This window comes from Lithobates pipiens, unplaced genomic scaffold (assembly GCF_037356315.1).
Source record: "Lithobates pipiens isolate NorthernLeopardFrog02 unplaced genomic scaffold, aLitPip1_a1.2 Scaffold_16, whole genome shotgun sequence".
Taxonomy (NCBI): Eukaryota; Metazoa; Chordata; class Amphibia; order Anura; family Ranidae; genus Lithobates; species Lithobates pipiens.
Window position 1 is genome coordinate 42,102,731 of NW_027507748.1, and position 13,205 is coordinate 42,115,935.

Below are 13,205 nucleotides of genomic sequence, written 5' to 3' on the forward strand. Positions count from 1 at the left end.
TAGGTCTGTAGAGAATCCACCTGTCCACACTTCCTTCTTTCCCCCGGTTCACACTGGAACGCACGCACCTGAATGCATTCCGGTTTTGACAGCCCATTCATTTCAATGGACTGCCAAACACACGGGAACACACAAACAATAGGGCAAGTTCCACTTTTTGCAAAAAATGCACCAAACTGCAAGGTACTGCGGTACTATGCGATTTGGTGGTCACAAATGGGCCTTGTTTGCCAGATGCATTGGGGTTGCCTTTAGAGCTGCACAATTCTGGCTAAATTGGGCTAACTTTACTGTTTAGTTTTTTTTTTTTTTTAACCACTTACAGCCCTGGAAGGATTTACCTACTTCATGACCAGGCCATTTTTTGTGATTTTTTACTGCGTCGCATTAACTGACAATTGCGCTGTCATGCGATATTGTACACAAACAAAATTGACTTTTTTTTCCCACAAATAGAGCTTTCTTTTTGTGGTATTTGATCACCTCTGCGGTTTTTATTTTTTGCACTATAAACAAAAAAAAGCGACAATTTAAAAAAAAAAAAAAAAACATATTTTTTACTTTTTGCTATAATAAATATCCCCCCCCAAAAAATGTCTTTCTCAGTTTAGGCCAATGTGTATTCGTCTACATATTTTTGGTAAAAAAAAATTGCAATAAGCGTATATTCATTGGTTTGCGCAAAAGTTATAGCGTCTACTAAATAGGGGATAGATTTTATGGCATTTTTATTATTTATTTGTTTTTTACTAGTAATGGTGGTGACCTGCGATTTTTAGCAGGACTGCAACATTGCAGCAGATGGATCGGATACTTTTGACACTTTTTTGGGACCAGTGAAATTTTTACAGCGATCAGAGCTAAAAATAAACACTGGTTACTGTATAAATGTCACTGGCAGGGAAGGGGTTAACACTAGGGAGGTGATCAAGTGGTTTAGCGTGTTCCCAGGGAGGTGCTTTCTAACTGTGATGGGAGAGGACTGAATAAGGGAGGAGAGAGGTCGCTGTTCCTGATCACTAGGAACAGCAAATCTCTCTCTCCTCCCCTGTCGGAACACGGATCTGTTTGTTTACAAACACAGATCCCCATTATGGCTCTCTGAGGAGCGATCGCGGGTGGCCGGCAGACATCGCGTTTGCTGGCCATGAGCATTAACTCTGGCATTGCGGCTCCCACCGGCACGCCCACCCCTATAGCTTCTTAAAGCTGCCGACCTACAATGATGGCAATTCGTGCAGCCACGCCAACTTGCCGCAGTACAACTGCGCGGCTGGTCGGCAAGTAGTTAATTCATTGAAATGTATTTTTTGCCAAAAAATTGCGCTTGAAAGACCGCTGCACAAATACAGTGTGACATAAAATATTGCAACAATTGCCATTTTATTCCCTATGGAATCTGCAACAAAAAAAAAAAAATATATATATATATATATATATATATATATATATATATATATATATATATATATATATATATATATACACTGTATATATATATATATAATGTGTGGGGGTTTCAAGTAATTTTCTAGCAAAAAAATACTGATTTTAACTTTGTAAGAGGCAAGTTTCAGAAAAAGGCTTAGTCTTTAAAGCGGGGTTCCACCCTAAAGTGGAACCTCCGCTAATCGGAACCCTCCCCCCCTCCGGTGTCACAATTGGCACCTTACAGGGGGGAGGGGGGTGGAGATACCTGTCAAAGACAGGTATTTACACCCACTTCCGGGCATAGACTCCCGTGGGAGTCTATGTCATTTCCTGTCCTGCTGCGCTGTCTGCTGGGACACACACGGGTCCCAGTGACAGCGCGGACAATTCCTATTGCGCTGGCGACTCGCGCATCCGCAATAGGGAACCGGGAAGTGAAGCCGATTCGCTTCACTTCCTGATTCCCTCACCTAGAATGGTGATGGCATCAGCCGAGAGCCGAGCGATCGATCGGCCTCGGCTGCCGGCATTGCTGGACCCCGGGACAGGTGAGTGTCCATTTATTAAAAGTCAGCAGCTGTAGTATTTATAGCTGCTGGCTTTTAATATTTTTTTTTTTAGGTGGAATCCCTCTTTAAGTGGTTAAACTTCCCTCATTTACAGACCGAAGTTCATTCCTTTGATCTAAGAACGAAAAGTTACAATGTTTATAGTTATCTACCAGCGCGGATGATGTTGTGAAAGACTTGGCAGGCTGCCCATTTTTTTTTTTTTCTTTTGACAGCTGAGTGAGCAGAGAACTCTCTACACTTGTTACAAGAATGAATCAGGAAATTCTGCATAGAGATTGTGAGGGGGGTTGAATCAAGATCACAATTTTTTAATGATTAAAGCCTGCAGCTGTAGGTGCTATTAACAATTAATGGCACCCACACGCATCTCGGAAGGACAGTGCACTCGTGTGCGGCGTGGGAAACACGCAGTGAACGTACCTTTCCCACGCCACACTGCAGTGTGAACTGGCCACTGGCGACATTATTAGTGACATTTTAGGAATCTATTACTGAACTGTAATTAATATCTTACTTTGCATTTTACAGTCGTGTGAAAATCGGAGCTTCATCTATTTTGAGGAAATGAAAGGAAACCACAAGATTTTTTTTTAAGATTTCATTTCTTTATTTATTTTATTTATTTTTTTTGCTATTTTTTTTTTTTAAAGAGAAACAAAACTCAGATAATATCAAAGCTGAGAGGTTGGGAAATATAGTAACATGCAGAAAAATGTTCTAATGGCAATAGAGTATAATTAGCTTGTTATTCTTTGAAAATGTGTAAAAAATGTTTATTAATCACTTGACCTCCGGAAGATTTATTTATATATATATATATATATATATATATATATATATATATATTTACTTTCTACTATAAATACAATTAAAAAAATCAAAAATCTAATTTCTTCATAAATTTAGGCCAATATGTATCCTGCTACATATTTTTGAAAAAAAAAAAAAAAAAAACCCCAATAAGCGTATATTTATTGTTTTGCGCAAAAGTTATAGTGTCTACAATCTATGGGATATGTATTGAAATTTTGCATGGTACCCGAATATAAGTGATGTCTTTTTTCCCCCACAAATAGAGCTTTCTTTTGGTGATATTTGATCACCTGTTTTTTTGTTAGAGCAAAAAAAAAAAAAAAAAGTCAGACAATTAATAAAACAAAAAAAAAACAATATATTTTTTACTTTTGGCTATAAAACATATCCCATGTAAAACAATCAAATTTCTTTATACATTTAGGCCAATAATTATTCTGCTACATATTTTTGGAAAACCAAAAAATTCAATAAGTGTATATTGATTGGTTTGCACAAAAACTATGAGGTGTATACTGGTATTTTTTATTTATACTAAAAAACTGATCCAAATCATTTGGTGGAGGGGGGATTATGGTGTGGGTTTATTTTTCAGGGGTTGGGGTTGGCCCCTTAGTTCCAGTGAAGGGAACTCTTAAGCCGCGTACACACGGTCGGAGAATCTGTCGGAATGCGTCTTATCGGACCGTGTCGTCAGATAATCCGACTGTGTGTGGTATGCATCGGACTGATTCCGTCCGAATCTCCGTCTGACCCAATTTTCCAACATGTTGGAAATATTTCCCGACCAACTGGGCCGGTCGGACGTAATCCGATCATGTGTAGAGAATTTTGATCGGACCAAGTGCCACGCATGCTCAGATCAAATTCCTACATCAAAGCTATTGGCTACTAGCCTGAATCTAGTCCCATCGTAACGAAATTGCGTCATCACGTTCTGAAAGATCGGATTTTTCGACAACTTAGTCCGACCGTGTGTATGCAACAGTTTCGGACACAATCCGTCAGACTAAATCTGACGGACAAAATCCGACGGATTTGGTTGGCAGAATCTCCGACCGTGTGTACAGGGGCTTAAGGTGTCGGCATAACAAGAAATTTTGGACAATTTCATGCTCCCAACTTTGTGGGAACAGTTTCGGGATGGCCCCTTCCTGTTCCAACATGACTGCACACCAGTGCACAAAGCAAGGTCCATAAAGACATGGATGAGCGAGTCTGGGTGGAGGAACCTGACTGGCCTGCACAGAATCTTGACCTCAACCCGATAGAACACCTTCAGGATAAATTAGAGCAGAGACTGCCAGGCCTTCACGTCCAACATCAGTGTCTGACCTCACAAATGTTCTTCTGGAAGAATGGTCAAACATTCCCATAGACACACTCCTAAACCTTGTGGACAGCCTTCCCAGAAGAGTTGACGCTGTTATAGCTGCAAAGGGTCGGCCAACTCAATATTGAACCCTACGGACTAAGACTGGAATGCCATTAAAGGCAGGTGTCCCAATACTTTTGATAATATAATGGAAAATTGAATGTCAGTGCCAGCGCACCCAGGTGGGCGGGTGGGCGTGCACGCCCCCTACCCAGAGATGCAGAATCACATATACGCCATCCTGGTGCCTATCCATGGCAGCATATGCATGGTTGGTTGCTCCACACCTGGCCAACCCACAGGACCATTATAACTCTATAAAAAGAGAGTGGCGCCCCCTCCGCCCCCATTCTCATAACTACACTCAATTCAGCCACAAGAATAAGAACAAGGGAGGGGAATATGCTGCCATGGATAGACATCAGGAAAGGAAAATTACAGAAAGGAAAGTATTACATTTTCCATTTTCCTGGTGCCTTCATGGCAGCATACGCATGGTAAATAAATAAATCGCTACCAGGGAGGGAATGCTGAAGAAAACTGAATTTTTTATTGAATAGTTATGAGAATGAGGGTGGGGGGCGGGAGAGTTATAATGGTCCTGTGGGTTGGCCGAGGGTGGGGCTACCAACCATGCATATGATGCCATGAAGGCACCAGGAAAGTGTATATGTGAGTCTGCATCTCTGGGTAGGGGGCATGCCCGCCTGCTAGACATGTGCGATTAGTTTCGTACAAAAATAAAATTCAGAACATTTGTACAAATCCAAAATACACATCTTTATGCATATGAATTCCGTACGAAATACGAAATTTCCTTTACGAATCTGGGCCCTCATAATGGGCACAGCAGGTGTACACTCAGACCCGGGAACTCAACACAGGGATGGTGGGAACCCCTCATAATGGGCACAGCAGGTGTACAGACCTGGAACTCAGCACAGGGATGGTGGGAACCCCTCATAATGGGCACAGCGGGTGTACAGACCTGGAAACTCAGCACAGGGATGGTGGGAACCCTATGGGAATTTCTATGCTTACTAATTGCATACGAAATGGGAAATGTCAATAAAAAATTTCGGATACAAATTAACAGAAACATGACTGGTGTTTTGTTCACCAATCAGAGGAAGTCAGCACAGCACAGGGATGGTGGGAACCCCTCATAATGGGCACAGCGGGTGTACACTCAGACCTGGGAACTCAGCACAGGGATGGTGGGAACCCCTCATAATGATAAATTCATCATAACGAACATTCGTAATTGTTGCTAAAAGTTGAACCTAAAAGTTAGAAACCCAGGAAGTCAGCACAGCACAGGGATGGTGGGAGCCTCTCATAATGATAAATTCATCATAACAAACTTTCGTTATTTTAACAAAAAGTTTACGAACCTAGCGAAAATTCATCATAACATCATCTAGCGAAAATTCATATTTTGTACGAATCCAAATAGAATTTCGTACAGTGGCCGCACAATGTGAAAAGATAACCAAGAAAATGGCCTCGTCCGTGGTCTCTTGGAAAATGGCTGCCACACTACTATTATATTGTGCTACAAGAAAATGGTTCTCTATTAGTATCAATATAAAAGACTATTTAAAGACAGTCTTTGTGCCTTCCCATCATCCCCTGATGAAGTCATGTGGTTGTGACGTCACGCGTAGGGACGGGATAGGCATTCCAAACTGACGTAGGCAAACGAGCTCGGCACTCATGGAGATAAGTGTTTTTTTCATTTGTATTATGATAGTACCCTCAAGGGTATACTAATAAATATGAATTACTGTTGAAAATACTACACTATCCGCCACCCTCCTCTTTTTTTATTACTGCTCCTGCATCCGCTGAGAGACAAAGACAAATAGAGAGCCTACTTTGATCCAGGGGGGATAAAAGGGAGTAGAAGCAGCTATTTCCAGTGTTTATTTATATGAGGTTACCTCATTACCGCAAGGTAAGTGGCCACTTCTTACTAGTGTGTGCTTACATGAAGAGGAGACACTCTTTTCCTTCAGCACTTTATTCTGTTATTTGCACATAAAGAAGAGAATATTTTTATAGACTTGACTCACTATTGCTTTAGCATTTTTGCACACAGTGGATTTGCATGGACTAGCTCTAGTGTACAGCAGTTGGCACTATTTATATTTATTGTATATATTTTGCACTCTGTACTGTATTTTGCATTTTTTGCACAGGCTAGTTGCACTCGGCACAGGAAGATTTTGCACTTTATTGTTGATTTTTGCACCATTTTGCTTATTTGCACATATTGATCGCTTATATATTTATTATATACTCTGTATATTTATTTTAATGTTTTTAATCATTTACTAAGGTTGAACTGGATGGACTTGTGTCTTTTTTCAACCTGGCTAACTATGTAAGTTTTTGCATCTTACACTTGAATATTATCACCTAGAAATTTGGATCTGCCGGTCTTTGTTTCCCTGCGAAGTTCCCACAGTGTCAGTTAGTGTCAGATTTCCCGCCGTCCCGCTAAAAAGTCGCTGATCGCTGTAATTACTAGTTTAAATGAATAAATAAAAATTCCAGTATATAGCCCGTAGTTTGCAGACGCAATAACTTTCATGCACACCAATCAATATATGCTTGTTGGGATTTTTTTTTACCCAAGACATGTAGCAGAATTTATTTTGGCCTAAAAGTATGAATAAATTAGATTTTTAACATTTGCGTTATTGGAAATGTTTTATAATAGAAAGTAAAAAATTTAATAACCCAGAGGTGATCAAATACCACCAAAAGAAAGCTCTATTTTGTGGGAAAACAATTATATTAATTTTATTTTGTACAGTGTTGCATGACCGTACAATTATCAGTTAAATTAGCGCAGTACCGAATAGAAAAAAATGGCCTGGTCATGAAGGGGGTAAAATCTTCCGGAGTTGAACATTCTGCTTTTTTATTGAGACCAGAGTGCTTCTTTAACTGGTTGCTGACCGCCGGGTGTCAAATGACGGCCAGGCGGTGCAGCTATTCTGGCGGGAGGCCGTCATATGACGGCCTCCCGTTTAAACAGGGAATGCGCGCGATTGTGCACGCGCATCCCTGTTTCTTCGGTGGCGGCGTGTCACGGAGACACCGCTCGCCACCGAAGGGGGTGAACAGCCAATGGTTATGGCTGTTTACCACGTGATGAGCCGTGATGAAGTCACGGCCGATCACAGATGGTCACACCCCGACTGTGCACGGCGCATGCGCTCGATCGTGAGTGCGCTGCGCGTTCACGTCGGTGGCGGCGTGTTCCCCGGGAACACTGCTCGTCACCGACGCTGGTAAACAGCCATTGGCCGGCTGTTTACCCACGTGATCGGCTGTGATCCTTTCACAGCCGATCACTAAAATGTAAACAAACCGTCGTCGGTAACGAGATGTTACCGGGTTCTCCTCCTCACACACTGATCGTGTGTGAGGAGGAGATTGTGGTAACATCTCGTTACCGCCTACAGTACACATCAAGCACACTGATTGCCCCCCCAATAAAGAGGACCTCTCACCACCCATCATAGTACCTGTCAATCACAGTCCATCAGAGTACCTGTCACAGTCCATCAGAGTATTTGAGTACCTGTCCCAGCCCATCAGAGTACCCGAGTACCTGTCACAGCCCATCGGAGTACCCTAGTACCTGTCACGGCCCATCGGAGTACCCGAGTACCTGTCACGATCCATCGGGGTACCTGAGTACCTGTCACGATCCATCGGGGTACCCGAGTACCTGTCACGGTCCATCAGGGTACCTGAGTACCTGTCACGGTCCATCAGGGTACCCGAGTACCTGTCACGGTCCATCAGGGTACCCGAGTACCTATCACGGTCCATCAGAGTACCCGAGTACCTGTCACAGTCCATCAGAGTACCTGAGTACCTGTCACAGTCCATCAGGGTACCTGAGTACCTGTCACGGTCCATCAGGGTACCCGAGTACCTGTCACGGTCCATCAGGGTACCCGAGTACCTGTCACGGTCCATCATGGTACCCGAGTATCTGTCACGGTCCATCAGAGTACCCGAGTATCTGTCACAGCCCATCAAAGTACCCGAGTACCTGTCACGGTTCATCCGAGTACCCGAGTACCTGTCCCAGTCCATCTGAGTACCCGAGTACCTGTCACAGTTCATCTGAGTACCTGTCACAGTTCATCTTAGTACCCGAGTACCTGTCACAGTCCATATGAGTACCTGTCACCTCTCTTCAGAGTACCCAAATACCAGTCACCAAGCCATCAGAGTACCTGTCACCAGGCCATCAAAGTACCTGAGTACCTGTCACCAGGCCATCAGAGTACCAGAGTACCTATCTCCAGCCCATCAGAGTACCCGAGTACCTATTTGCAGCCCATGTCTCATAGAATATACGTTGGGGTGTTTGCTTTCCAAAATGGGGTCATTTTGTGGGTAATTTCACTGTCCTAGTGGTCCAGGACCTTCAAAAGTGTGATGGTTAGGAATGAAATGAGATGTGTCATTTATGCTCCTAGAACGCCTGAACGTACTACTTCAATGTTCGGCCTCTCTATGTGGCCAGGCTGTGTAAAAGTCCTACACATGTAGTATCGCCATACTCGGGAGGAGTAGCAGAATGTGTTTTGGGTTGTAATTTTTGCTATATACATGCTATGTGTTAGAAATATCTTATAAATTGACAATTTTGTGTAAAAAAAAAATGCGTTTTAATTTTTTTCCACATATTCCCAAAACTTCTGGAAAAAAATTAACCGTTCAAAAGACTCATTATGCCTCACAGATTATACGTTGGGGTGTTTGCTTTCCAAAATGGGGTCATTTTATGGGAAATTCCATTGTCCTGGTACTCCAGGGCCTTCAAAAGTGTAATAGGTGGTTGAGAAATGAGATGCGTCATTTTTGCTCGTAGAACGTCTGAAGGTACTACATCAATGTTGGTGCTCTGTATGTGGCCAGGCTGTGTAAAAGTCTCACACATGTGGTATCGCCGTACTCGGGAAGAGTAGCAGAATGTATTTTTGGGTGTAATTTGTTGTATGCATATGCTGTGTGTGAGAAATAACCTTATAATATGACAATTTTGTAAAAAAAAAAATAATAATAATAAAAAAATCTTCATTTTGCAAAGAATTGTGGGAAAAAATGACAACTTAAAAAAACTCACCATGCTACTTACTTAATACCTTGGAATGTCTACTTTGTAAAAAGGGGTCATTTTGGGGGGTATTTTTACTGACTTGTTAGTGTCTCAAGAAATGAGGTACACCTGATGTACTGAAGGCCTGATCAGATGTGATCAATTTTCAGTGATTGGCACCATAGTTTGTAGACTCTATAACTTTCACAAAGACCAAATAATATATACTAATGTGGGTTATTTTTTTTACCAAAGATAGGTAGCAGTATAAATTTTGGCCAAAATTTATGAAGAAAAATTACTAATTAGCAAAAATTTAAGACAGAAACAAAGAAAAAGGCATTTTTTTCACAAAATTTACGTTTTATTTTATTTTATTTATAGCACAAAAAATAAAAAACCCACTAGTGATTAAATACCACTAAAAGAAAGCTCTATTTGTGTGGAAAAAGGGACGCAAGTATCATATGGGTACAGTGTTGCATGACTGAGTAATTGTCATTCAAACTGTGAGAGCGCTGAAAGCTGAAAATTGGTCTGGTCAGGAAGGGGGTGTAAGTGCATGGTATTGAGGTGGTTAAGTAATGCTGTCTTTATATTGTGTTTTCTCTTACAGGAGGGGCGTGTTATCTTTGCATGTTTTCTGAGTTATATCTGTATGACAGCGGCAGTTGATGGTAAGACTTATAATTACTAAGATCTTATATAGAGAACTTTAATTCAGTCTTGGGCAAGGTCACTTGGCAATGAAAGCAATACATATGTTGGTGGGGCTGGGGCAGGGTACAGAATAAACCACCACTGTCCACTAGGGATAAGCCAAACACCCCCCGGTCCGGTTCGCACCAGAACCTTCGAACGGACAAAAAATTTGTACGAACTTTAGAACCCTATTAAAGTCTATGGGACTCGAACGTTCGAAATCAAAAGTGCTAATTTTAAAGGCTAATATGCAAGATATACAACAGACAACACCAGCAATAAGGGGTATCTTCAGGTGTATACTGTGCTGGAGGCACACAACACCCACTTTAACTCCTGCAGATGCCTGTATTAGAGAACACCAGCAATAAAGGGTAGATACAGGTATATATTGTGCTGTGCTGGAGGCACACAACACCCATTAATTCCTGCAGATGCCTGTATTAGAGAACACCAGCATAAAAGGGTAGATACAGGTGTATACTGCGCTGGAGGCACACAACACCCACTAACTCCTGCAGATGCCTGTATTAGAGAACACCAGCATAAAAGGGTAGATACAGGTGTATACTGCGCAGGAGGCACACAACACCCACTAACTCCTGCAGATGCATGTATTAGAGAACACCAGCATAAAAGGGTAGATACAGGTGTATACTGTGCTGGAGGCACACAATACCCACTTTAACTCCTGCAGATGCCTGAGAAAAGAACACTGTCCCTGCCTATCAGGGTTCTATTAACTGTTATCCTTAATATGATTGAATTACACTTTTGTTCTTCCATCCAGAGCAACCTTTCTCAAATAAATTAATAGGAGTCAGTGGAAAGAAAAGGGGCATGGGAAGAATGTCCCTTATGCCCGTACACACAAGCAGATTTTCCGTTGGGAAAATCTTGGATGGTTTTTCCAGCGGAATTCCACTCAAGCTTGGCTTGCATACACACGGTCACTCAAAAGTTTGCTAAACTTTCGATTGTCAAGATGCCATACAACACTACGGCGAGCCGAGAAAATGAAGTTCATTGCTTCAGAGCATGCTTCGAATTGTTTCCAAGCATGCGTAGGAATTTTGCACGTCGGAATTTGTACAGACGATCAAAACTTTTTCTGACCGAAAAGTTAAAAACATGTTCTCAATCTTTTGCTGGCTGGAATTCCGCCAGCAAAAGTCCGATGGAGCGTACACATGGTCGCATTTTACGACCAAAGGCTCTCATCAGACTTTTGCTGGCCGAATTTTCGATTGTGTGTACGTGGAATTACATTGGTGGTCAGTGGGAAGAATGTCCCTTACATTGGTGGTCAGTGGGAAGAATGTCCCTTACATTGGTGATCAGTGGTAAGAATGTTCCTTACATTGGTGATCAGTGAGAAGAATGTTCCTTACATTGGTGATCAGTGAGAAGAATGTTCCTTACATTGGTGATCAGTGGGAAGAATGTTCCTTACATTGGTGATCAGTGGGAAGAATGTTCCTTACATTGGTGATCAGTGAGAAGAATGTTCCTTACATTGGTGATCAGTTTGAAGAATGTTCCTTACATTGGTGGTTAGTGAGAAGAATGTTCCTTACATTGGTGGTTAGTGAGAAGAATGTTCCTTACATTGGTGGTCTATGAGAAGAATGTTCCTTACATTGGTGGTCAGTGAGAAGAATGCTCCTTACACTAATGGTCAGATTGCCATAGCTAAAAAAGATTATTGGTGTAATGCCACTAGATCTGCCAAGTGGTGTTGGACCTGGAGTTATGAAGGCATCATCAAGTGAGAAGTAAATCAGCCACAACCCAAGGAATCCCTAGCAACCTCTGTAGGAACCCCAGCTGAAAATGGCTGATCTAGGAAATAAAGAAGATTATAATTAATCCAATAAAAAAAAAATCAAAAGTTAAAATTTTTCCCTTGCAACTGAATCTTTTTAAAAAGGCTCTATAATAATAAAAAAGAATAGCTAAGGAAAGAAGGGGAACAAGGAGTTAAAGTAATATTAAAGTCATTGTACATAAGATAGATAATAACATGACTTACATGCATTTGTTTTATTTTTATTTTTTCCTCCTCTGGAAACAAATTCCTTTCATGAGCTTTCATTTAAACTGCCCCCCCACACCCCCATTTTATGTGTGTCCCCAGGACCTATGGAGCTCTGTAGGAGTCTCCGCTTCCTGCTTGGCACCAAACCTGTACATGTGACCGCTCAGTGCGCCGCACACACAGGCAACACAAGAGGGACACCGGCCAAGATACCCATTAAAATGAACCCATATTGATTTTGCTAGACTTAGACTGTGTAACTTAGCCTAGGTTGGGTGAGCTCATAAGAAACAGTGTTTTAATTCCTAGAAGGAGGATCCATAGTGGCGATCTGGGCAAGATAATTTGCAGTGTCGGCTGGCAACCCACCCCCCCGCAGCAAGTGACTGTTAACTCCCCCCCCTGCCCATTGGCACGGGACAGAGAAAGCCCCCCCCCCCCCCGCCCATCAGTCCCCACTAATGATTGTTAGCTGACTTTTGACCATGTAAACACAGTGGTCACATGATTGCCGATCCTTCTCAACCCCTAGGGGTTCAGACTCTTTTAAAGGGATGCAGACACAGGCAGGAATGGGTTAAGAATTAGCTTCTCTGTGATTCAACATTTGTTAAAGTATAACTAAAGGATAGAGTACGGAGGGATTAGAACCCCTGTCAGTTTTTATTGCCCTGTCCCCGCTAGGGAAATTCATGCTCTGTGAACATTATCATCGAAAGTGAAAGGAAATCCCCAAATTTGGGTTGTCCCCTGAACTAGGTTTGCCACCTCATCCCTTTAAGCCTGGACACATATGAATTACACAGGTTCTGTGGCTGATTAAGGTGGTAATTAAACTCACATGGTGCCTTCTCTGCATTAAATTAGATTCAGAATCTGTGTAATTCATATGTGTTCAGGTTTAAAGGGATGAGGTGGCAACCCTAACCTGAACAGTAATAAAAGGGAAATAAAAAGGTAAATCCTCCAGTGGGACACTAGTCCTGGTGACAACCAGGGATTCCCTCACTTTGGAGGGATTTCTAATCACTTCCTGTTTGGGAAAGGAAATGAAGGAGAATCTCCCCAATGGGACACAGATGACAAAAAAATGACAGGGGTTGTAACCCTCTCTTACTCTATCCAAAATAAAAAAAGGTTTTG

General features: G+C 42.0%; 1 protein-coding gene across 1 annotated transcript in view; it reads left to right on the forward strand.

The window, feature by feature from the left end:
- Nucleotides 1-13,205, forward strand: part of LOC143981734 (OX-2 membrane glycoprotein-like) — a 60,587-nt gene that overhangs the window by 16,878 nt on the left and 30,504 nt on the right. Inside the window, exon 2 of the mRNA XM_077479784.1 lies at nt 9,939-9,999. Coding sequence (XP_077335910.1) covers nt 9,939-9,999 — 61 coding nt within the window. The remainder of the gene's footprint in view (nt 1-9,938; nt 10,000-13,205) is intronic.